General features: G+C 58.9%; 3 protein-coding genes across 7 annotated transcripts; 2 read left to right on the forward strand and 1 right to left on the reverse strand.

Moving 5' to 3' along the window:
• Positions 1–537: 537 nt before the first annotated feature.
• BLOC1S3 (biogenesis of lysosomal organelles complex 1 subunit 3) lies at positions 538–21,296 on the reverse strand. Of its 3 annotated transcripts, none has more exons than XM_081118110.1 (2): positions 3,033–3,133; positions 538–2,627 (listed from the first exon to the last, which is right to left on the reverse strand). In XM_081118110.1, exon 2 carries the CDS (start codon positions 2,616–2,618, stop codon positions 2,016–2,018), a length of 603 nt encoding a protein of 200 aa, XP_080974236.1. In that variant the 5' UTR covers positions 2,619–2,627; positions 3,033–3,133; the 3' UTR covers positions 538–2,015. The 3 variants fall into 3 exon arrangements, with proteins under 3 accessions (XP_080974236.1, XP_080974235.1, XP_080974237.1); XM_081118109.1 differs by having other exon boundaries at positions 3,073–3,127; XM_081118111.1 differs by lacking the exon at positions 3,033–3,133 and adding an exon at positions 19,711–21,296 and having other exon boundaries at positions 544–2,627.
• TRAPPC6A (trafficking protein particle complex subunit 6A) lies at positions 3,452–11,848 on the forward strand. The gene is made up of 6 exons (XM_081118112.1): positions 3,452–3,682; positions 9,229–9,296; positions 9,453–9,570; positions 10,313–10,396; positions 10,576–10,669; positions 11,489–11,848. The coding sequence occupies exons 1-6, from the start codon at positions 3,593–3,595 to the stop codon at positions 11,518–11,520; spliced, it is 486 nt and encodes a 161-aa protein (XP_080974238.1). The 5' UTR covers positions 3,452–3,592; the 3' UTR covers positions 11,521–11,848.
• On the forward strand, positions 11,383–21,872 carry NKPD1 (NTPase KAP family P-loop domain containing 1). Of its 3 annotated transcripts, none has more exons than XM_081118104.1 (5): positions 11,383–11,488; positions 14,633–14,833; positions 15,626–16,060; positions 18,097–18,228; positions 19,621–21,872. In XM_081118104.1, the coding sequence occupies exons 2-5, from the start codon at positions 14,734–14,736 to the stop codon at positions 21,591–21,593; spliced, it is 2,640 nt and encodes an 879-aa protein (XP_080974230.1). In that variant the 5' UTR covers positions 11,383–11,488; positions 14,633–14,733; the 3' UTR covers positions 21,594–21,872. The 3 variants fall into 3 exon arrangements, with proteins under 3 accessions (XP_080974230.1, XP_080974232.1, XP_080974231.1); XM_081118105.1 differs by lacking the exon at positions 11,383–11,488 and adding an exon at positions 13,816–13,944; XM_081118106.1 differs by lacking the exon at positions 15,626–16,060.
• The last annotated feature ends 1,633 nt before the right edge of the window (positions 21,873–23,505 follow it).

A 23,505-nucleotide genomic window follows, 5' to 3' on the forward strand; every position in this document is an offset into this window, starting at 1 on the left:
CAAAAATTCACCTCAGAATACCTTGAGTCAATTCCGTCTCTCCCTCTCCCCAAAATAAATGTTGGTAATACAGTGGTGAGCACAGCTGCCTTCCAAAAAGCAGCTCTGTAAATCTCCAGGGGCAGCTGGCCATTGCCACCAGCTGATTCCTATTTTTGCTGCCCTTGCTAAATGTTTATATGCCCTCCTCCCACATACTACTCAGAGCCCATTTCCTCGTCCTTGGTCACCACCTTCTGTTACTTAAATAGGTTATGCTCCCTTCTGATTCAGGGCTTTTGCATATACTACTCCTCCTGCCTGCCAACTCTTCTCCACCCGAATCCAGTTCCACCTATTTATACTTTCAGGGTTCAGCTCAGACTCACTCATTGCTTCCTCAGCAAAGCCACCTGACCTCCCCGGTCTGTCTCCCCAGACAAGGTCAGCAAGATCTGTTACACTCTCCCAAAACTCCTGTACCTCTTTATGACACTAATCACGGTGCCAGAAAAGTCAAAACTAAACTATAAATCATAATTATTAAAACTATCCATTAGGTTATGAGAATATTTTATTAACATCTGTCTCTCCCAGTGGGCTGTGAGCTCGGCAAGGGGCCATACTTGTTGTTGCATCCCGTGTCCAGCACAGGACAGATACAGAACAGGTGCTCAGTAAATGTATGTTAACAAAATATGTAGAACCAGGCTGCAGTTTCCATTTCCAGCTGCAGTTTCACCTTCAATAGGCCAGGCAGGAAGGACCCCATTCTCAGAGAAATCACTAACCAACCCACCCCCAGCACAGGTGGGGAGACAAGAGGAACTGATCATTTCAGTAAATGTTTTGTCTTTTAATGAGTTTGCCATAGAGCGCTCTCCAGCACATCTCCATCCCGGGGACTCAGATCTCAACTTTAGGTTGGGATAAAAAAGTGGGGAGGGGTAATAAATGTGAATGGGACTGAGGGACTAGGGCTGGGCCAGAAGAAGGAACAGAAATCCAAGTCTTCTTAGCATCCAGGGGTCAACAGTAAACAGACACCATGCTTGTGGTCCTTATCTGCAAAGTGGTATCGTATTGCACCCAAAGTACCAGGCAGTCTTTATTGAACCCGAAGTTCAATCCTGAAGGGTGCCACTATCCGCCCAGAGAGTCAGAAGGAGGCCCATTTTGTATCTGGAGCTCAGGCAAAGTGCATCTTGAGCCTGGAGTGGGGAGGAGGACCCCTTGGGTCACGAGGGGGACCCATCTAGGGCCTGATGACAGAAATAGGGGGTTTCCAGAGCCCAGGATCAGGCAGGCAGTATAAACAGGATGGGAAAAGCAAAAAAGAAGCAAAACCAACACTAAGGGTAGAACTGGACCCAGGAGACCAGATCAGGCCTAAGGGGAGGAGCTAAGCCCAGGTGAAGCAGCCAAGAGATGGCAGAGCAAGGGCTAAAACTAGGAGATGGAACCAGGGCCAGCCCTGGGGAGAGGAAAAAAGGTCCAGCCCAAGAGGTCAAAATTCCTTTAGTGTCCCAGGCATAGAGGTGGAGCCAAGGAGGTAAAGAAATCTGTGCCAGAAAGCTGGGAGCGTGCAGGATGTGCTACCAGTGCAAGTCTGGTGTCTGTACAGAGGGAGGGGGTTGGCAGCCCCCATCAGTAGATGCTGGGGCTCCTGTGGCAAGAAGCAGCATCAGCCCCTGGGAGCAAAAACCAAACTTAGGCAAGTGCAAGGAGATGGGGTGCGGTGAGCCCCCAAGATGGAGACAGATCAAGGAACGGCCAGTTACCCAGGGACTGGGGCCAAGCCTCAGATACAGGCCAGGAACCAAGGAGAAGGGCCAGGACCAAGGGGAGGAACCAGAAGGTGGGAGGGGGGGATGGACGGGCTGAGCACCATTACCCCCCCACACACACACCTTTATCCAAGGGGTGGGGTCCGCCCTGAGGGTGACAGCAAGATGGGAGAGGGGCTATACAGGGTTCAGAGCCAGGTCACAAGGCCTCCCCGAGAACGAAGAGGCAGGTGGGGAGTGAGGTGAAGGCTAGGCCCGCGGTCCCGGGTCTTGCTTAGGCTCGGACCCCGTCACGCCACGGATGTCGGGAAGCAGGCAGCAGCCGGCCACGATGTCCAGGCGTTCCGCCAGGGCGCAGAGGTCCCCCCGAGCCAGGCGCACGCTGTGCGCGGCCGCCAAGCCCGCGGCCTGGGCGGCCGCCAGCCTCGCCGCCAGGGCGGCCACATCGCGACCCGCGCGGCGGTACACGCCGCTCACCGCGGCAGCCACGTCGTGGTCCAGGCGCGCCTGGCTCTCGGCCAGCCGGAGCTGCAGCAGCGAGCGCGCCGGGGCGGCCGCCGGCGCCTCCTCCGTACCCCAGGCCTCCCCGGCCGTTTCCCGCTGCACCACGAGCGGAGGCAAGTCCCTTGGCGCGGCCGTCGGTTCCGGCTCCGGGTCAGAGTCGGTCTCCGCGGCCTCTCCGGCCACCCGCAGCCCGGTGGGGCGGCCGCGCGTCGGGCCCGAGGGGCCGAGGTACAGCTCCTCCTCCTCCGACGAGGACGCCGAAAGCTCCGAATCCGTCTCGGCCGCCTCTCCCCGCACCACCGTCTCGGGCCTCCGCGGCGGCCTCCGCCGACGACCCTGAGAGGCCATGGCACAGAGCTACGGAGAAAAGGAGGGACCGCGTGACGCGGCGCCCGGCGGTGGTTAAAAGGCGCATTTTCTGGATTCCCAGCCCCTCCACTATCACAGCGATTTGGGAGCATCTGCTTCCCATGCCTGGGCCCTGTTTTCCTCTTCTGTGAAAGCGACTCATCATCCCTGCCTGCGCTGATCGGGGCTACTGGACCCCCGCCTCTTCAGTGTACTGATAGGGAAACTGAGGACCAGCTCGACCAAGACTCTGAGGCCGCAGTTCCCAGGGTCCCAAACTGGGCTCTTTCCGATTTTGCCTCCTAGCAGAGGCCACACCTGGAAGCTGCTCACACGGGCTCCAGGAACTGCTCAGGGACCTGTGCCAGGGCCATAGGAGTGACAGCCCAGCTGGACTCGGGAGGGTGCACTCACTAGTGGGGACAGACGGTAGCGCTATCACCGAAAACCGTACCGGGGCGAGAAAGCTCGGAGCCTGCGGGATGCGGTACCCAGAGGAAGTGCGGCGTCTGGACGGAGGGAGGAGTGGCAGCCCGAACCAATAGGGCAGCAGGTTGGACGGACGTTGGCCAATCACGTGGGCCGGTCGGCCACCAACCAGGCAGCAAGCCGTCCTCGGGCCCACTTTGTGGGCGGGTGTAAAGGAGTACAACCAATAGAGAAGCGTTTTAGCTGCGCTTCCGGGTTGTGCTGCGAGGCAAGTGGACAAATAGGGGTTTTAAAAAAAACGAGTTATGTCACGTGTAATCAGCGATTCGGCCAATGGCTATGCTGGAGGACCCCAAAACGGACCGCGGTCTCCCAAGTTCACGCGCGCGCCGCGTGAGCCCGGGGAGGGAGGCGGGGCTAGTCCGGAAGAGCAAGGGAAGCGAGAGTAGGCGGGCTCGCGGCTAGAAGCAGGAGGCGGAGCAAATCCAGCCGGGCCAATGAGAGCACGGAGCGCTGGGTGGTAGTTAAGCGCGCGAGGCTGACGAATGGTGGACACGGTTCTGTTCGAGCTTCTACACACGGAGATGGTGGCGGAGCTCTGCACGCACGACCCTGACCTCGACCCCGGCCCCGGGGTGAGCGCCGGGGCCCGGGGCGGGGAGGAGGCGCAGGTCACGGGGTAGAGGTCGCGGGGAGCGCTGAGCGAGCGGCAGCGGCCCGGGTTGAACTTCGGCCCCGCCCCTGCCTTCCTGGGCGACCTGGGGCCCTGGCTTCCTCCCCTGTAACGTGGGGTCCCATTCGGGCCGGCCTCGCTGGTTGGTTACTTCGAGAAATGAGCGAGACAGCTCGGGGTAAAGCTCTGGCACTGAATACGCGGGCAGTAATTACAATAATTACTATTACTGGGTGTGTACTGAGGACTTCTGGGTTGTGACTCTGTCGGTGTGCCTGTTCCTTCCTTTACAAAATGGGCACCATAAAGAACTAATGAGAATTTCCTATAAAGGAAACCTAAGTAAAATCGGGGAAAGAAAAGGTATGGCGTGGTAGATTACGGAGGAGAGCATTTCTGAGGAAGAGAAGGGAGGAAGCAAGCCTCAGGGATAAATGGGAGAGAAGCATGCCAGGAAGAGGTGCAGAGCCCTGAGGTAGGAGCATGGTTAGCATTTTGGAAGTTGGTCCTTAAGAAGTACAAACAAGCTCCAACTTTAAAGCTCTTGGTGCAATATCTAGCACATAATCAACCCTCAACACATGGGAACTCTGGTTGCAAAATCTGTTACCAAGAAGAAAGGGTGGAGGAGAGAGGGGGTGCTTAATAAATGGGGGCTGTGCTCACTTTTTCATTATTCTTACTATGATCGTCATGTATGTGTAAGACATTTTTATTGGCTTAGGTTTTCTTCCCAATTTAGGAGCCCTAGGGAGGGTGTTGCATGTTATGCCAACATAGTGTTTTCAGAGTTCATTCATTCAACAAACATTAACTAGAACCTGCGAGGTGCCAGGCCCTGCTCTCGGCTCTGGGGATAACTCAGTGAATCATATAAAAGTCCTTGGACTCCTGGAGCTTATGTCGTAGTGGGAGGAGATAGACAAATAAGATAAGTGAGTCTGGTGTGTAGTACATTGGGAAAATGCTATGCAGAAGATAAAGCATGGGAGGAGTATGCATTGGCCTGTGTGTTGGGGACGGAGGGGGGAGGGTTTGCAGTGTCCCAGCAGCCCATCCATCCTGGCTTTCAAACCAGAAACTCAGTAGTCCCCGACACCTGTCGTTTCTCCATCACCTCCAGCCAACCAGGACCTGCCCATTCGGTTGTCTAAATGTTTCACATCTGTCCCCTCATCTGCCTTGGTCCAGGCTCCCTCCTCCTCGCCCCTGTCCCAGCCTCCTCCCTCATCTCCCAGCTCATTTCACCTGTCATAGCTTCACTGTGTTCACACCTATTAATTCTTCCAATCTTGGCTCAAATGGCCCTTCCTCAGAGAAGCCAACCCTGAGCCCCCAGAAGTTAGGTATCCTTGTTATGTTCAGTTTTTCCTTGGCAGCCTCATCACCCTCAATAAGTGCATGTCTGAGCTATGTATCTGTATGACCCTTTGATTCACATCCATTTCCTACGCCAGACTGCGTGTTGTGTGGGCTGGGACCAGGTCTGTGTTGATCACCACATAGTAGACCTTTTGCACATAGTAGGTCCTCTGCATGGATTTATTGAGGAACTGGATACAGCCCCTGTGCTGAGGAGGGCAGGAGAATCCATTCAACAGCAACAAATAATGGATTCTCCTGCCTGCTTACAGGTGGAATGGAAGACTGGCCAGAGGAGCCAGGTCAAAGGGCCTTTGTTCTCAAAGCAGGAAAAACTGGGGGGGGGGGGGGGTTCTCCAGCTCAGAGGCTTTGAAGATAAGGGGAGCCTGTGGGCAAAGGAGCGAATTCCTGTGTACTCAGGTAATGAGCTGCTAGGCTAGCAGGTGGCCAGGAACAGCCCTGCTTCCCAGGCCTTCTCCCACCCGGGCCCAGTGGGTGCCCTTGCCGCTCCTTCTCAGAGTAAACGCTTGAATCTCCCTTCAGCTCAGAACATTTTCCTTTCCTCTCTTTGATTCTTTTTTGTTAATCCTACCTGAGGATACTTTTTCCATATTTAGAGAGAGTGGAAGGAAGGGAGGGAAGGAGGGAAAGAGAGAAACATCGATGTGAGAGAGACACATCGATTGGTGGCCTCCTGCATGCGCCCCAACTGGGAACTGAACCCACAACCTTTTGGTGTATGGGACTGCTGCAACCAGCTGAGCCGCCCGACCAGGGCTCTCTTTGATTATTTCTTCTCCCGCCTTGTTCCACATGTGTCTTTTTGCCACTCAGAGGAATATTAGACTTCCTGGATCACTTCCACTTGTCTTACAACTTTTCTGTCATTTTTCCTGCCTCAGATTTCTTCTGGACAACTGGGAGGCTTTATCTGCCCGACAGATTTGTCTGTTTTTCAGCTCTCCTGTTAACAGATGTTTATTTTGGCTACCATCTTTCTCATTTCCAAGAACTTCCCTTTGTCTGATTGTCCCTTCCTCCTAGCACCCGCGCTGTGTGGTGGCTGCATTGGTGCGACACTGATAAGGCGCTCTGAGGGGTTCCCCTCTGTTCCTGATTATCCCACTTCCTCTCGGGGCTGTTGTGTAAACTCATCTGAGCCCGCGTGGGAGCCCAGACACGCACTGGCTCTGGGCGGGTTCCAGAGGATTCAATGAATGTCTGCCTTGCCTTCCCTGGGAATGATAAACCCCTAATCTCTGAAGAGCTTTTGCGGGGACACAGGCGAAACATCATAAAGTGGGGAACAGGCTGTGACAAAGGCAGGTGCACAGCTTCTGCTTCCTCCCCTGCTCTCTGCTCGCCTGTCGCCTGCCCATCCTCAGCCTGTCCCTCCCCACTTCTTCCCCTCCCTGTCTCATTCCCCAGATCCCACCATGCCCAGTCTCTGCACTTCAGCTGTTACAACTGCCATCAGCCCCATTTCACTGGAGAAACTGAGGCACCGGGCCATGAGCTTGCCCAAGGTCGCACATCCAGTAAGTGGCGGAGCCGGGGTTCAAACCCAGGCAGTCCGAAAAGCACACTGAAGGGAAACAAACTTGTGGAAACCTTTTTGGCCCCCCCACTGACTCTGGCCGCCCCTCCTCAGGGCTGCTGTCCTGACTGCAACCTTCCCATCCGCTCCCTCCCCTGCTTAACTCTTCCTTCAGGTTCAGGGCAGACATGGCTTCCTCGGGCACCCGCCCAGCGATTGTACTGGTTCTTGCGTGCTTCCCGCTAGGACCTTTGCACTAGGGCACAGTTCTGTAGGGGCAGGGGCTGTCCGTGTCATCCTCCATCTGTCCCCAATCAAGACCATTCAGGCAGCATTTGTCACAGGGAAAAACGCACCCTCCTCATCCTGGTCTACAGGGGCCCGCTCCCCTCCCCGCCTCCCATCACTGTCCCTTGTTAGCAGTGGCCTAAGCTACATTCTCCATGCTTTTTCCTGCCGCCTTGCCTTTGTACACACCCTCAAAATGGCCCAGCAGGAAGCTGTGTCGTGACCCACGCCCGGTTCCCACAGGTGGAGCAGAGAGTGGTGGGCAAGGGCCTAGGTGCCAGGTGGCTTGGCAGAGGAGAGGGCACCTTGCTTGGAAATTCAGCTGATCTCTGCTCGGGCCTCCCCACCAGGGGCCCTGGCCACCCACCCATCTGGTCACCTAGGTTTGGGAGACAGACTTGCTCAGGTTTGCAAGACTCAAGGGTGCCCATGGCAAGGTTCACCGTACCCCTCTGAGCCTGTTTTCGGGTGTGAAATACAGCCAACCTTGCGGGTAGGGTTTATGCAAAGAACCCGCACAGTGTACTCCCAAATCCTGACCCTTCACTCAGTCCAGTGTCTGTTTCCTAAGCACCTCCCTCCCAGGTGCCAAAGCCTTTGTTGGCTGCTGAGGGTCAGCCTGGTCCCCACCCTTACAGGGCTGTGTCCTCAGTGACAGTGCAGAGTGGCAGGGCTGCGACTGCAAACCTGCCCTGGGACGGGTGATAAGATGGCTTGCAGGAGTCAGGCAGAGGGGACAGTAAGTGGAAGTGCGTGTGGTGTAGGCTGGCAGAGGGTGACAGAGGGATGGCTGGGTCCCAGAAGGCTGTGTGAGGCCTGCTGAGGAGGACTGGACATTATCTAAGCAGAAAAGTCCCATTCACCATGCAGGGGGCTCCATGACAGTGTGGGCCTGGAGAGAAGATTGTCACAGTCATTCTCAAGAGAAGGTGGTGGCTGGAGGGGAGGCAGGGAAGGGTTGGAGAAGTTCAGGCCTGGACACTGCAGCCTTCCAAGGAGCTAGCTGCCTCCCTCCCAGGGTTCTGCATCCACCTCGGCTCTGCCTGATTTTCTCTTAAGTTTGGAGCCTCACACCATAGGCTGACATATTTCTGATGCCCCAACCTGGACCCACCTCTGGATGAAAAAGGGGCCACATACTAAACCTGAGAAGCTCAGGGGAGGCCTGAGAGTAACCACACAGGGTGGTCTGAATATACATGTTCCTAACTAAATGTGAGGCTCGGCAGGTAGTCACATCCCGGGCCCATAGATTTCTTGACAAAGGTCAATTTTTACCTTAAGTGAATCTGTCGTCTTTTTGCATCTAAGATAATATACCTTTGAAATGTCAGAGTAATCTGGTATTTCCAGATTACTGGACCCCCCAGGGCACAGCCACCACACTAGAGCAGAGAGGACAGAACCCCTCATTGTTACCTTGTTCCCCGAATACCATCTCTGTGTATTGTAAATGTTGACTATCCTGTATCCACGAATGTAGAGATGTGTCTCCATTTTACTTTTTATCCAATCCCAGAGATCCCCCCCTTGTTTTCTCCCACCCCCTAAATCTACTACCCATGGATTTCATGTAACCCTCCTTATGCCTCCTCCTTTGATTGTAACGTATAAGATAAGACAGGAGCATTTTCTCAGCCCCTTGAGAGTCCTTCCTGGCAATTATCAGTTTGGCTCAAATAAACTCATAAAAATTCACTACAGGTTTGGACACTTCTAACATCTGCACCTCCCTCAGCTCTCTCCCCAAGTGAAAATTACAAGTTGGCAGCCCTCCAGCCATGCTATTCCCCTCCCCGTGCCTCGGCCTCTCCCACTGGGAGACCTTGGCCTCCCTCCAGAATGCCACTTGGCTACCACTGCCTTCCCCCAGCACCCGAGGGAACAGCTCTTCCCAGGGTTCTTGGCTGATATTTTGAGACACAGCGATCATAGTTGACTCTTGCAGCCCCCTGCTGGACAGGCTAGGCCCACGCTTGCTGCCACATGAGCCCTTGGGCAGGTCACCTAGAACTTCTGGGGTGATCAGCAGAGCTGCCTCCTAGGGAGTTGTGCTGCTCTCAGGAAAAACTGACTAGCAGGTGTGATGCTGCGTGTGGGGAATATCCCCATTTTTCCTGGAGCAAAGGGGAGCTGGCCCTGTGGGCTAACGGGGTCTGTGGAGGGACAAAGCCAGCCTGCTGCTCCCCAGGCCTGAGCCTGCCCTGGCCAGGCACTGCTGAACTGGAGAGATGGCTGGTCCCCTTGCTGCTGCTTCACCAGGTGGCTCCCCACTGGAGGTGGCCAAGTGCCCCTGAGTGTCTCTTCCCTGGCCTTCTAGGGACAGAAGATGAACCTGTTGGTCCTGGAGGGCATGGGCTTCCGAGTGGGCCAAGCCCTGGGTGAGAGGTGAGCCAGCTCCTCCTGCGCTTTCCCACCCCACCGGGACCCGAGGTGGGAGGTTGCATTACTCCATGCAGGAACCCAGCCTGGCTCCCCCCCGCATAACACCCTGGGCTCCCCTACCCTGGCCGGGCCTGACCCAAGTGTCTGCCACTGCCCCAGGCTGCCCCGGGAGATGTTGGCCTTCAGGGAGGAGCTGGACGTCCTCAAGTTCCTGTGCAAAGACCTGTGGATGGCCGTGTTCCAAAAGCAGATGGACAGCCTCCGCACCAATCACCAGGTGAGGGCCCAGCAGAGCTGCAGGCAGAGGTGGGACCGAAGCTCCTGAAGGGGACCCCCGTGCCAGCAGGCAGGGCCCGGCTTTGCCAGAGTCCGTGAGCCTCCAGGATGGGGCTCCAGAGTCAGCAGGCCCCATGGCTGGCAGTCTCGCCTCATATGACACTGCCTGTCTCAGCCTGGTCTGAGTTCCAGTAGCCGTTCACCCTCTGCCACCCCACTGGCTGCTTCTCAGGCCAGGTCCGCAGCTTCTCACCACAACCCGGGGAGGCTGGTCTGCCTTTTACCCCAGATACCGCACAGCCAGGGGGGCAGGGCCAGCACACCCCTGGGGGACTCCAGGCCCAGGAGGCCTGTGGGCCCTTCTGCAGCTCTGAAGGACAGGGCCATGACTGCAGTGGTGCCTGTTTGTTTTTGTTTTTCAATCCTCACCTGAGGACATTTTCACTGATTTTTAGAGAGAGGGCAAGGGAGAGAGAGAAAGAACCATCGACGTGAGAGAGAAACATTGATGGGTTGCCTTCTGCACGCACCCGACCTGGGCTGTGGATCAGGTATGTGCCCTGACTGGGAATCAAACATGCAACCTTTCTGTGTACAAGACAACACTCTTACCAACTGAGCCACACTGGCCAGGGCTACAGTGGTTTTGAGGGAAGGATCCTTCCAGAGTCCTGGCTTCCCCTCCCCCCACTACAAACGCACAGGCACTGCCTGAGCCCCCACAGCCTCTCCTCTGTCCTCAGGGGACCTACGTCCTACAGGACAACAGCTTCCCCCTGCTCGTCCGGATGGGCTCAGGCCTGCAGTATCTGGAGGAAGCACCTAAGGTAGGAGTGCTGGGCCACACCCACGCCTCACTTCTCCTACTTATCCATCCCCCAACACAAGGGAGGCCTCTCCTCAGGCCAAGGGGTGGACCCCACTGTGAAGCCTGACGCCCATCGTGGCCTGGTCCTGAGTGTCGGCCTCCGCTTTTCCCACAATGACCTGTGCTCCCTGCCCCCAGTTCCTGGCCTTCACCTGCGGCCTCCTGTGTGGCACCCTCAGTACCCTGGGCATCAAGAGTCTGGTCACCGCCTCTGTGGCAGCTCTGCCAGCCTGTGAGTCGTGGGGGTTGGGGGATCCCCACCATCCCTGAGTGTGGTGGGGACTCCAGAGCTCCCCTGTCCTTACTTCCTTGGGCTAGGCCACTGAGCTCCATTTTTCAGGTAGGAAATTTGAGGCCCCAGGAGCTTAAGTCACATGTCAGGCCACATAGCAGGTACGGCCCACCTATACCCCTGGCCCCTGAGGTCCCCCAGCCTGCTTCCTGGATGTGTGCCAGGCCAGAAAGCACCCCATGATGACCTGGTCTAGTGGCTTCGACCGTTCTTCCCAGCAAGGAACCCAGCAGATATAAAAGTCACCCGGATGGAGGCTCCAAAGGCAGCCAGACCCCATGGAGCTTGCAGCCTGTGGGGTGGGCTGTTCTGACCCCCAGGGCCCTCCATCAGGCAGGCTGCAGCCCATTCCTACCTGGGGGCAGCCTGCACCCAACCCTCCATTCTCCCTCCCCCATTCTCCCTCAACCATGTGTGTGGGCCTGCAGGAGGGGGACTGATCCAGCCCTGCCTCTAAGAAGTTTAGGGGCCCACCCTGTCAGGCTCCCAGTCCCACCCATGGCTGGGCCCTGGGGCCCACGTGGTTAGGGCCTGGGCAATACATGCCATAGAAGCCTGTGCCAGGCCCTTCCCCACATGCTTGGCCTTTGTACCTTAGTCACACATAGCCCTGGGACGCAGGCTAGGTAGGTGGGAACATCGCCCACTTTGCACAGTGACGCCACCCAGTCTGCTGGTGCAAGGCCTGTTCTGTTCAGGTGCTTTCTGCCTCTCCCCTCAGATCCCAGCCTCAGGCTAAAGCCAGCTCTTCTCTTCTAGGTAAGTTCCAGGTGGTGATCCAGAGATTCTGAGGAGCCCCAGGCCCCCAGCCCCAGCTGAGTCTCACAGCTGCCCGGGCCCACGAACCCCGCCGGGCCACTGCTGGGGAATCCCAGGCTCTGGCAGTGACAAGCAAGGCAGGGGGTCCAGTCACTTCAGGGCATCATACATGCTCAACAAATGGATGTCACAAGGAGGTCGGGGGTATCACAGGGCAGGGTGATCCCAGCCACCATCGGGCCTGGTATGGAGAGATCCCATTAGACACCTCACTCACGGCAGATGCTCAATAAAGGTTCCGTGTGTGGAGACAAGTTCAAGTGGAAGATTGGGGTCACTCTCTGAGCTCTGGGGGGACGAGAGAGTCTGTAAAGTGACTGTGTCACAGGGCCTGTGGCAGGAGGGGGGCAGAACATCCTGTGTGGCTCCCCACCCCTCATCACCTCCCTTTCTGGGCCCCCTTTTACCCCAGTGAGTCCTGGAGCTTCTATGTCTGTTATGGGAGGGTGGCCCCAGCCCTGGCAACCCCACCATTGTCAGCAAGTGTGGGGCTGCCCTCTGCCCAGTGAGCCCAGAGCATGGACCTCTCCCTGGAGAGCAGGGTCAGGGGCACCCGGAGGGCAGGTGGCCAAGAGTGGGAATGGATGGAAGTGGGGGCAGGCCAGACACCCTCATTTCCCCCACACACACACAGTACACGCTTCACATGCCTGGCAGACTCCAGTCATACCCAGGACAGTGGCCCTGGCTCTGCCTCTCTTCCCTCCCTTCCCCATTTACATTCATAACATTGGCAGCATCAGGCACCTGGGTTGCCCAGGCCTTGCCACCTGCTGCCCAATGTGGTTAAGTACCTCCACCTCAGAGCTGCCAACAGAGGCTGGGTGAGACCCAAATGGAACAAGGAAGGGTTTCCTTGCTTAAAACACCCCAGAACGTGGGGCCCCTCCACCCCTATAGAGTCCAGTGCAGAGACGCGGCCTGCCCTCCCCAGCCCACAAGCTGAGCGCCACATTCCCTGGCCTGCTTTTGCCTTTGCACATGCCATTCCCTGCCCAGGCTGCCCTGCCTTCAGCCACCTCCAAACTCCTGTTCCCTTGTGGGTATCCAGTAGCCACCAGGCCTCTTGGAACAGTCACCAACCCTCCCTCCCAGGTGGACTCCTAGATGGCCCACCCAGTCGTGTTTGTGCTGGCCCTGCCCAGCACAGAGCCTGGCGGGTGCTCCCGGGTGAATCATAATTACTCAGCTAAACCATGTGTGTGGGCCTGCAGGAGGGGGACTGATCCAGCCCTGCCTCTAAGAAGTTTAGGGGCCCACCCTGGAGGTTCCCCCACAGACTCACCCCCTATCCGGACCGAGTCCAGAATTGGTGGAGGACAGGGAGGAAACCCTCCAGGAGAAGCAACTGGAAGGCCTGGGGGAGGAGAGAGCCAAGCTCAGGCTCCTCTCTGTCCCGAACGCCCTTGTCCTGGGCACTGTTCCGTGGTTGCCGCCCCCAGCCCCATCAGGTCACCCATCTCCCCGGGCAGCCACTGTCTGATGGTGCAGGAAGCAGGACCCTGGAGAGCAGAGAGCACCCATGGCATCAGGCCCCTTGCCGAGCCCCAGCCGCGCCCCTGAAAGAATGTCTCTAAGGAGCCCCCATCTACCAGCAGGCAGGAGGCAGAGCCTGAGCACAAACCACTGAGCCTGCTTTCAAGGTCCCACCCTGCCTCCGTGTGACCCTGCGAGGGACCATGGAGGGCATCATGCCCCCCTCCAGGGCGTGATGAGGAAGAATGGGGTTAGCGTATGAGAGGCATGTAGACCGTGTGAGGCCCCTGCTAGGCCTTCATAGCGTGTGGTTGTGGTCATTATATGAGAAGCATTTAGAGCAGCCTGGGAAATGGGTCATTCGGTCCCCAGCATGCTAGCTGCTGTCATCGCTACATACCACGCTCTGCTCAGAGGGCTCCTCCTGACAACCATGAGAGGCAGGCACCAACACTGGCCTACTCAGCAATGAGGAAGCTCAGGCTCAGAGAGGTGAAGTCACTTGTCCAAGGTCACACAGCTGGGCCCTTGTGGAACTGGCATCTGAACCCGGGATTGCATCTTGGCTTGGCCTGGACCCAATCCCTGCCCCAGCTTCCCTCCCACAGCAGAAGTGCCCTGGGGCTGGCCCCCGTAGACCCTTTGGCAGGTCCCTTCCAGGCAGCACCAAGGCCAGCCATTTCCATCCCTGAACCTCAGGTACAGTGCAGGGGCAGTGCCCCCAGTCCTAGAGAGCAGAGAGCACCTGGCAAGCTGGGGGGAAGGGGAGGGGACTGGGCGGGCAAACCGGTCAGTCAGGCAGCTCAGCTCCCAGCACCGGGCCTCTCACCATTTGGGCCTGCGCTGCTGGTGGCGGGGCTGGCACAGCAGCTTGGTGGCTGGGCAGGGAGCTGGGGCCTGGAGGCCGAGGCTGCCATCAGGTAAGGGGGACCCAAGGTTGGGAGGCAGTGGGCAGGGGCCACACACCTGGCCCCCAACCCTCACTGAGCCCCAACTCTCACCACTCCAATTTCTTCAGCCCTGGGCTTTACCAGCCCTCTCCCCCCAGACAGTATCCCTCCCTCCCTTCTGTTTTTGGTGCCTCACATTTTAAACCCAGGGTATTCATCTCATCCTGAGCTTGCTGAGACCCAAATGGAACCACCCACTTTCTTTTGCTCCCCAGAATTCCCCTCCCTTCAGCCCCCTATTCAGTCTCCAAATGGACCCAGCCCTGAGAGTCAGCCATTCAGTGCTCCCTGCCCCCCAGCCCTCAGCACACTGGGTTCATGTCCTTCAAACAGCATCAGCCCCTGCCTCCCACAGCACGCACCCCCGGTGCCTAGTTCCCCCTGATTTTCCTCAGCCACCCACCCACCCACCAGCTGTTTCCGCAGCCCACATCTGTTCAGCAACCCCATAGCCCTGGTCTCTTGGAAACTCCCACGGACTCCCAAACACCCAATCACCTTGGAAATCTCGCCAACCCCAAATTAGCACCCCCAACTTCTCCCCATCTTCCAACATCTGGCCATTTCTCCTGGGCCTGACCTCTCATTTTTACTCTGAAGAGCACCTCTGGGTGACTTGGGACCCAACGTCTGGGATGGGGTCTCTCACCTGTCCTAGGTCACAGGCAGCTGATCTGGAAGTGGGCTCCTGCTGCTGATGCCTCAGGGGGCTGGGCACTGAGCCCATCATCTCCGTCCTGGAGTGGGCCCCCAGCCGCCATGCACCAGAACTATACTATCCACTTTGCCAAGGGCACCCTGCCCCACCAGAACCCCACTGAGAGCTACTTCCTGGACCCAGAGTTGGGGCACCAAAAAGGTAGGGGTTCAGTTTGGAGAGGGGTTCTGGTGTGTGAGTGGGGGGCTGCAGGGTGGATGGTGGAGCAGCAGAAGCGCAGGCCCCGGGAGAGAAGTCACCAGCACTCCCTGGCGAGGCTTCGGCAGTTGGGACCATGCGGGACCACAGACCCAGGGACCAAAGCTGGGAGCCTGGGCTGGGGTTGTCGGCAGAGGAGGCCCACCTGGCCTGCCCCTTCCCAGTGTGGGAAGAATTCTTCCTCCCCAAGTCGCCAGGCCTGTGGGGGCTGCCCCTCAACCTGGTGGGAGCAGTGTGGTGGGAGGGAGGGATAGGAAAGCGACCCCCGCAACTGAGTGTGTATGAATGAGGTAGGGGCCAGCTTCCCAGGGTGACCTGCACCTCCCAGGGCAGCCCCATTGGTACCAGCCTGGCCGGAGACTGGATGTAGGCCCCCGAGCCCCATCCCTGCCCTGTCCCCTCTCCACGGCCATCTCCCATCACTCTGGCCTCCTCTGGACCAACCAGGCCAGCTCCCCATGGATTCCTATGTCACCTCACTGGAGGACCCCTAGGGACCAAGGAATTTGGGGTGGCAGGGACTCTGGGTATCATCCCTCTCCAGTCCCTCCCCCAGCTAAAGCCCAGGCCCCTGTACCTCTCCCTGCCCCACCCATGGTCCTCATTGTCTCTCTGACTCCTGGGCCTTAGCTGAGGGTCAACCCCAGCCTCCATCTGAAGACCCAACCTGGTTCCTGCCAGTGGCCCCAGGTGTCAGGGACCCAGGCCCAGTCACCCCCACTTCCTTCCTTTTAGGATGCTGTCACCAGTGGTACCATGACCCAGCGGCCCCTCGAGCCCACAGGCCCTGTCAGCCACCCCCCCAGGTGCGGTGGCAGCTAGCCTACCACAGCCCCCATGGGGGTGTCGGGGGCTATTGTCGGGGGCACCAGCCCCCTATCCTACAGCAACAGCAGCAGCGGCAGTCCCAGCCCCTACCTCCTAGCCCCCTGCGGCAGCGTTTTTGCCCTGTTCCTGGTGCCCAGAAGGGGCCACCTACAACCACCACTGCCCTCATGGGACCAGCCAGCGCCCCCCAGCTGCCCCCTGCACCCACCAAGGCACCCGTCATGGCCAGCAGCGGCCCAGCCCTGCCCTCCGCAACCGGCTTCCAGGAGCCCAGCAGGCCCACTGACGCCGGGCCCCTGCCTTCCCCCGCAGCCTGCGGGCCCTTCGCCTCCTACAGCTCTGGTGCTCACCCAGCCTCCCTGGGGCTCTGTCCCTGCTGCCTCGCTTCTGCCCGGGCCTGGAGCCTGTCCCCATCCCTCCCTGGGGCCCCTGTCTGAGAGGGCGCTTGTCCCTGACCCTGGGCCTCGGGGTGGCCACTCTGCTTCATCTGTTGGGATCCAAGGCTTCCAGGCAGGGCCTGTCCATGGTGCCTCCATGCTGGGCTGGCCAGGGGCCTGAGCTGACTCCCTTGCTTTGCTTTCTGTCTCACTGGCCCAACAGGCCACAGGGGCATGGGCAGGGTGCCGAGCACCAGCTTGCTGGCAGCTCTGGTGTGGGGAACATGGTCAAGTGAGCGGCTGCAGCAAGAGGTAGGGAGTGGCCTGGGGGATGGAGAGAGCAATGCAGCGATGGGCGGAATCCATCCATCCATCCATCCATCCATCCATTCATTCACTCGCTGACTAGGTATTAAACGCCTACAGAGGGTGCGAGGCTCTGTTCTGGGGGGCGGGCAAAGGGAGCAGGGCAGACAGTCCGCTGCCCTCCCACAGCTCAAGTTCTACAGGTGTTTGGGGGAGGCCGGTACAGGAAACGAGAAATAGGAAAGTTCAAAGGTGCGTCACTGCACTCGGGGAAAATACAGCAGGGAGGGGAGTTGGGGAACATCCAGGTTTTCAAATTAAATAGTGTCATCAGGAAGGCAACATTTGACCAAAGATGGGGCAGTTCTCTTAAGTAAGTGGCAGCAGGATCAGCAAATGCAGACTCGGGGGGACAGCGAGGAGGTCAGTGTGGCTGCAGCACAGGCAGTGAGGGGAAAGGGCGGGTGGATCGATGGGTGGAAGGGATGGCAGCTGACTCCGGACCTAACAGGAGAGTGGACTGTGGGAGGCGAGGGCGGATGCAGGAGTCCAGGCCAGAGGTGCTGGTGGCCTGACCTCAGGGAAAGGTGGGGACACACAGCTGGTTTCCAACTCTGGTTAGAAAATAGAGCAACAGCTGAGCAGGGACTGGGACTACAAATCAGGAGCAGCCTTGTGACTGGAGCCTCTGGTCCACGATGCGCAATTCACACACAGACAAGCAGAGGCTGAATGAGGTGAGGTCACCAGCTATCAGGAAGAGGGGCAGCAGATTGGTCCTGGCCACCACCTTGGCCCACTTCGTCGCACATCCTCCTCTGACCCTCCCAGTTGAGCCTGCAGGCCCAGTGTTGGCCCTTGGCAAGGGATGGGGCCTACAGCCCACGGGCCTCTCTGAAAGGCTGGCCTTGCGACTCCCCCCAGCCCTGTGACTGAGCCCTGCCTTTCTGACACCCCTACTCCAGGTGCTTGCGCATGGTGTCAGGACTTAACCCCAAGTCTGTGCCCTCAATGGCCATTCCAGACCATGGCATTGACTGAGGGTCTGTCCCTGGCCAGATCCTTTGGTACCCATGCCCCAGTGTCTCTGTCACTCCCAGAGGCATCACTCTGCCCGGGTCACGCAGAGAAAGATGACAGGGCCAGCACCAAAAGGCAGGTCTGCCTGGGCTCAGGGCAGGATGAGTGACTGTGGGCATGGGGTCATGGAGAGGGAGAGAGGTCAGGGTCAGAGTGGACAGGAAGCTGAGAGGATCTGGTTACAGGGGTCCCATCCACACTGAAGCCAGGCTACCACAACAGGCAGGAGCGGACACCCGGAGCACAGAAAGCGGTGTCTTAAGCATCCAAGGGCCATGAGTTCCAAGAAAGGGCCATGGGATTTTCCCAGGGGAGTCATGGGCTGGTGAATTAGCACAGGTCTCTGGGCTAGAGCCAGGGGAGTCTAGCCTCCCTGCCTTTGCCTGGAAAACTTGGAGTCAGCTCACCCTGGGCAGCCCTGGAGGAAGGGGCTGCCTGCAGCCACATAACTTCCATCCATCTGAGGTTTGACCTGAGTCATCTCTGGGAGGGGGATACTGGTGCAGGGAGGGGCTGAGTGGGTGCTCTGGAGGGTGGTGATGGTGGGAGGAGGGTGGTGCCCCGCCAGACTCATTGACACCCCACCTCTACCCCCTCCCCAACCCTGGCCCCCAGATATTCTGACAGAGGATGATGTCTACTGCAGCTGCCTGGCCAAGACCCTCTGCCATGTGCCTGTGCCTGTGACTGTGGGTTTCTACGCCCCCTTTGGCTGCCGCCTGCACCTGATGCTGGACAAGATCACGGGTGAGGATCCCTCGTGTGTTGGGGGTGAGGGTAGAGGAAATAGACTCTGGTCTCTGCCCAGCCCCAGGCTTCCCCAAGATCCACTCATCCCTGAGGCCAGCCTGCCCCAGGCCAGATGCCTATAACTTAGTTTTAACCAGGTTCCTACCCATACCCACAGCCTCTGCCCCCAGATCCCTGCTCCAGTTTCCTCTCTGACCTCCTGGCCTCCCCCCCTCCCCTACCAAACCCACTGCAAGGAATCTTCTTAAAATACATATCTATCCCCATCATTTCCCTGCTCAAAAGCCTTCTATGGCTCCCTAGCACCGTAGGGAGAAAGCCCAGCTTCCTCCTCACTGAGGCTGTAGACTCTTGCCCCCTAGATCCATCTCTTTTCCTCAGCTCTGGCTCATGGCCTGGTGCCCACAGAGCCCTAACAGATAGGTGTCAACTGAAGGCATGAGCTGAAACCTGGTCAGGATCTGCAGCAGCTTGGACCTGGTTCAAACCCTGCTGGAACTCAGACCCCAGCTCCAATTGTGGCCAAAAGGGCTGGAGGTGACTCACCTTCCTGTACCCAGGCCTGGCAAGCACCTAATAAACAGGCCCAGCTCTGCCCCGTGTTGTCCTGGAGTAACACAGGGTCCTGGGAGAAGAGCAGATTTGTCTATAAGGAAAAAGGATATGACATATGGAGCACCTCCTCTGTGCTAGGTGACTGACACATTCCCATTCATTCATTGACTGACCTCAGAGCAGACAGATCCTGCCCCCAGCCTCTCCTGATCCATCCTTCAAACATTCTCCAGCACTTTCTTGGTTACCAAGACAACCAGGGCCCTCCCCTTCAAGGGCTCACAGGCCAGAGAGGTCGACACACCTGTCCCTAGTGACAACTCAAAGTAGGTGAGCCGACTTGGAGGGAGGTGGGGGAGGGAGGAGAGCCAGGGGGCGCCTAATCCAGTCTGGGAATCATAGAGGGCTTCCTGGAGGAGGCAGCGGAGCTGAGAGCTGTAGAAGGAGCAATAAGCCAGGAAAACCAGATCAAGGCTGTACCCTTGCGGCCCAACATTTGTCTTCGTTAGAACCTCGTATCCATTCTTTCACTCTTTCGAGCCCTCCTTGCACTCTCCGTTCCTCTTCCTCCGGGGGCTCTACTTATGTCCACCCCTGACCCTCGCTGGCCTCGCCCTCCGACCTTTCCTGGTCCAAGCCGCAGCCAAGCCTTTCCTCCCACACTGTCCGCGCCAGCCCGGCCGTTTCAGCCCCGCCCACCCTAATATCCAGGCCCCGCCCCTACCAGAGCCCCGCCCCCGACGAGCCCCGCCCACACCCGAGCGCTGCGCGCGCCCGAGCCTGGCCCCGACCCTCTGCAGCCGACCCGATCCCCGCGCCCCTCTGTCCCCACAGCGCTGATGGAGCAGGAGGCGACGCAGCGCGAGGCCGAGGTGCTGCAGCGCGTGCAGTGGCAGCCGAGGGCGGTGCGCGGCTGGGGCTTACCGCAGCTGCTGTGGTACCTGGTGTTCCTGCAGCCGGTCATCACCGAGGTGCACCTGCGGCGCAGGAACGTGAAGTTCCTCTTCATCCGCTTCAGCGCCTGGCAGTACGAGGGCTCGGACAAGCTGTGGGCTGGCCTGGTGACCACGCTGTGCGAGGGCATCCGCCACCACTACGGCGCGCTGCCCTTCAGCGTATACTCGGTGCTGGGCAACAAGCCGGCCACGTCGACCGGCTTCCGCCAGCGCGAATGGCACTGCCGGCGCCGCGTGTGCCTGGCGCTGGTGGCGCTGCTGGCGGCGCTGGGCCTCGGCGTGGCGCTGCTCTACCTGTCGCTGGGCGCCCACGCGCTGAGCCACAGTGGCGCCAACAACAGCATGCTGCGGGTGTTCGGTGGCGCGGCCACCACGCTTTCGGGCTCGGGCCTGCTCATGGCTGTGTACTCGGTGGGCAAGCACCTGTTCGTGAGCCAGCGCAAGAAGATAGAGCGGCTAGTGTCGCAAGAGAAATTCGGCAGCCAGCTGGGTTTCATGTGCGAGGTGAAGAAGGAGGTGGAGCTGCTCACCGACTTCCTGTGCTTCCTGGAGATCTACCAGCGGCGCCGGCTGCGCGTGGTGCTCGAGGTCACCGGGCTGGACACGTGCTACTCCGAGCACGTGGTGGGCGTGCTCAACGCCATCAACACACTACTGTCTGACAGCCACGCACCCTTCATCTTCATCCTGGTGGTGGACCCCAGCATTCTGGCCGCGTGCCTCGAATGCGCCGGCTCCATGAAGGGCATGGCCGACAACGGCTACCTCTTCCTCAACCGCACGGTCACGCTGCCCTTCTCCGTGCCCATCATGGGCCGCCGCACCAAGCTGCAGTTCCTGCAAGACGCCGTGCAGAGCCGCGACGACCTGCTGTACAGGGAGATGACGCGCCAGCTGCAGCCGCCGAGCCCGGGCGCTGACGAGGGCTCGCAGCTGCTGGCGGTGGAGATGCAGGCGGGGGCCGAGCGCACGCAGAGCCGTATCGACGCCGAGGCGGCCCGCCGCATCCAGGAGGCGCTCTTCTGCCTGCACGACGAGCGCGACTGCCTCTACGAGTACGTGCCCGACAACGTGGTGTCCATGCGGCGCATCGTCAACACCGTGCCCATCACCTTGCGCCTGCTGCAACAGCAGCAGCGGGACTTCGAGGGCCCCACGCCGCGCCAGGCCGTGGCCTGGGTCGTGCTCGCCAACCAGTGGCCCTGCCGCCTCAGCTGGGCGCTGCAGTGCCTGGAGGACCGGCAGCAGTCCGGGGGCGCGCCAGAGGCCCGCGCGCGCCTCTGGGATGTGTTCCGCGACAACAGCCAGGAGCTGCACACCAATACCAAGGCGCTGCAGAACGTGCTCGACCTGGACGGTGACCCCGAGCTCTTCCAGCGCTTCCTGAGCGCCGACTTCCCCTTCACCGTGGCTGAGGCGCAGAACCTGCTGCGCTGCACGGTCAACCTGGACCATTCCATCCGCCGCCGCATGGGCCTCATCCGGGCGGTCAGAGCGCTCAAGCCGCCCAGCCCGCCCAAGTCCCCAGCGCGCGATGTCCGCCGCACTGCCAATGGAGCCAACCACGCCCAGGGGGCGGCCCACGCTGCCAATGGAGCCAACCACGCCCCCGGGGCGGCCCGCAACGCCGACGGGGCCAACCAGGCTCCCCAGGCTGCCCGCTCTGCCAGCGCCAGCGGAGCCAACCAGGCCCCCCGGGCTGCCAGCTCTGCCAACGCCAGCGGAGCCAACCAGGCTGCTGGTACGGCCCGGTCAGGCCACCCAGCGGCGGGACACAACTCTGCGCAGGCCAACGAAGTCCCCCATCCCCGAGACTTGACACAGAGGAGTAAGCCGAGACCCGTGGCTTGAGTGTCCTGCGCTTCAGGGAATCCAAGCAAGAGGTGGTGACTTGAAGGACTTTGGGGGCAGCAGAGGGTAACAGCTCCCCTTCTTTCCAGATGAGGACACCTGTAGGGCCCCGACTAGGCTTAAGGCCCAGGGTCCAGTGTTGGGAAAGAGGCCTGTGGTGGCCGCGTTCCCCAGGTGAATCTGTGAGCCAGCGAGAGCTGTGGACAGTAGCTGACAATAGTGCCAGTATCGGAAAGCGGCCAAAGGACCACTGAAGAGTTCAAGTGCAATAAATGAAAGTGTGAAAGCCCTTGATTGGTCTTTAAGCCCTGGTCTCCCTGGCTCAGCAAGAACTGGGGACCAGGCCTGCCCTGTTCTGCCAAGCCCATTTTCTCCCCAGGGAGTCAGCAGCATCAGCTGGCAGCCTCATGGCTGGCATCCCCAGGGCAGGAGGGGCTGCGGGGGTGGTGGGCGAGGCCCAGTTAGGGAGATGAAGGACGGATGTTCTGCGTTGACTCAAGTGATGGAGAACACCCAGGCCTCAGGGCATCCAGGTCCTTGTCCCCATACCCAAGGCTGCACCTCTGTGGGCAGGGCAGGAGCTGGCATTTCCGAGGGCAGTGTCTGAGGTAACCTCAGCCGGCTACTCCACTTGCTGTGGCTCCGCCCCCAGCATGAATTAATTAGGTCTCACTGGCACAGGGAAGGCTGCCTTAGGGTCATTTCAGGGCCACTTGATGAGCCCCTTGATGAGGGAAGCTGAGCAGAGCCGGGGGCATGTGTGGGACATAGAGTCAGAGCCAGAGCCAGGTGGAGATGAGGGTTATCCTAGGCTGGACTCTACCTGTCTGGCACACCTTCCCCTCCCACCAGTGGGACAGAGACCTAGGATGATGAGGTGTCCCTTGAGGTAGCTTCCTATTCCTCATTGGTGACATAGCTACAGGCTCAGGCCGGTGGTGTGCCTGGCCCAGTCCAGGGCAGGAGGGAGGACCAACAGGGCTTGACTTCCTGAGCCAAGGTCCTGAGGACCGAGGGAACAGTCCCAGAGGGAGCCTAGAACTCTTTGAAGGTGCCCACCCTCACACCATGCAGCCTGGTGGGGGCACTGGCCTCATTCCTCAGTTCCAAGGCTGGGCACACCACCCCAGTGCCCCTGGCCAATTATTGTGCCAAAGTGGATGCAGGACAGAGCTAGCCTGTGACTTTCACAGGAAATGTCAGGACTAAGATGCTGTTTTTCCATCCTGGCATGGATAACCTGGACCTGCTGGGAGAGGTTTTCCAACAGCAGGGGGAGCCTGCCCAAGAATGAACCCCCCCTTGGAGAAAAACACATGGGTCCTTGTGACACCATTAGATCAGTGTCTCTATGATATGCTATTGAAGCCACTATGTCTCTTCCCTTTTGCCTCCCTTAAGCCAATAAGACTTGGGCTTGTTTCTTACCACCTGGAGTGCAGGTGGAAAACAGACTGGCATCAGGCATGGGGCCCTGCAGCAGGTAGGACTAGCGTTGGGTGGAGGTTGGGAGTGGGAATGAGGACCCCCGGCCCCAGGAAGAAGCTGCAGACCTGTTATGTGGTGCCGAGTGGTGGTCAAACTTATCCATTCATCAGAGGCTCTGACCATGTGCCTGCCAAAGCTCAAGTTTTGGGAGACTGTAAAAAAAAACCCTAAACTAAACTAAGCCAAAACAGGATGTGAATGGATGGGTACGCCTGGCTCACTGTCCATGGATTCTCGGTCCGCTCTGTAGTGTGGAGCTTTCGCTGGCACTTGCACCCAGGTGAGGCCAGGGGGTTAGTTCTCACTGACAAAAAGGGAGTGGAAGTGATGTGTCTCTTTCCCGCCCTGGCAACAAGTTAGGAAGCAAGTTTGCCTTTACTCCCCCCCCACATCTGCCTGCTGGATGCAGGAACCCTGAGGCCCT

The sequence above is a fragment of the Miniopterus schreibersii genome (genome assembly GCF_964146895.1).
Source record: "Miniopterus schreibersii genome assembly, chromosome: 18".
Taxonomy (NCBI): Eukaryota; Metazoa; Chordata; class Mammalia; order Chiroptera; family Miniopteridae; genus Miniopterus; species Miniopterus schreibersii.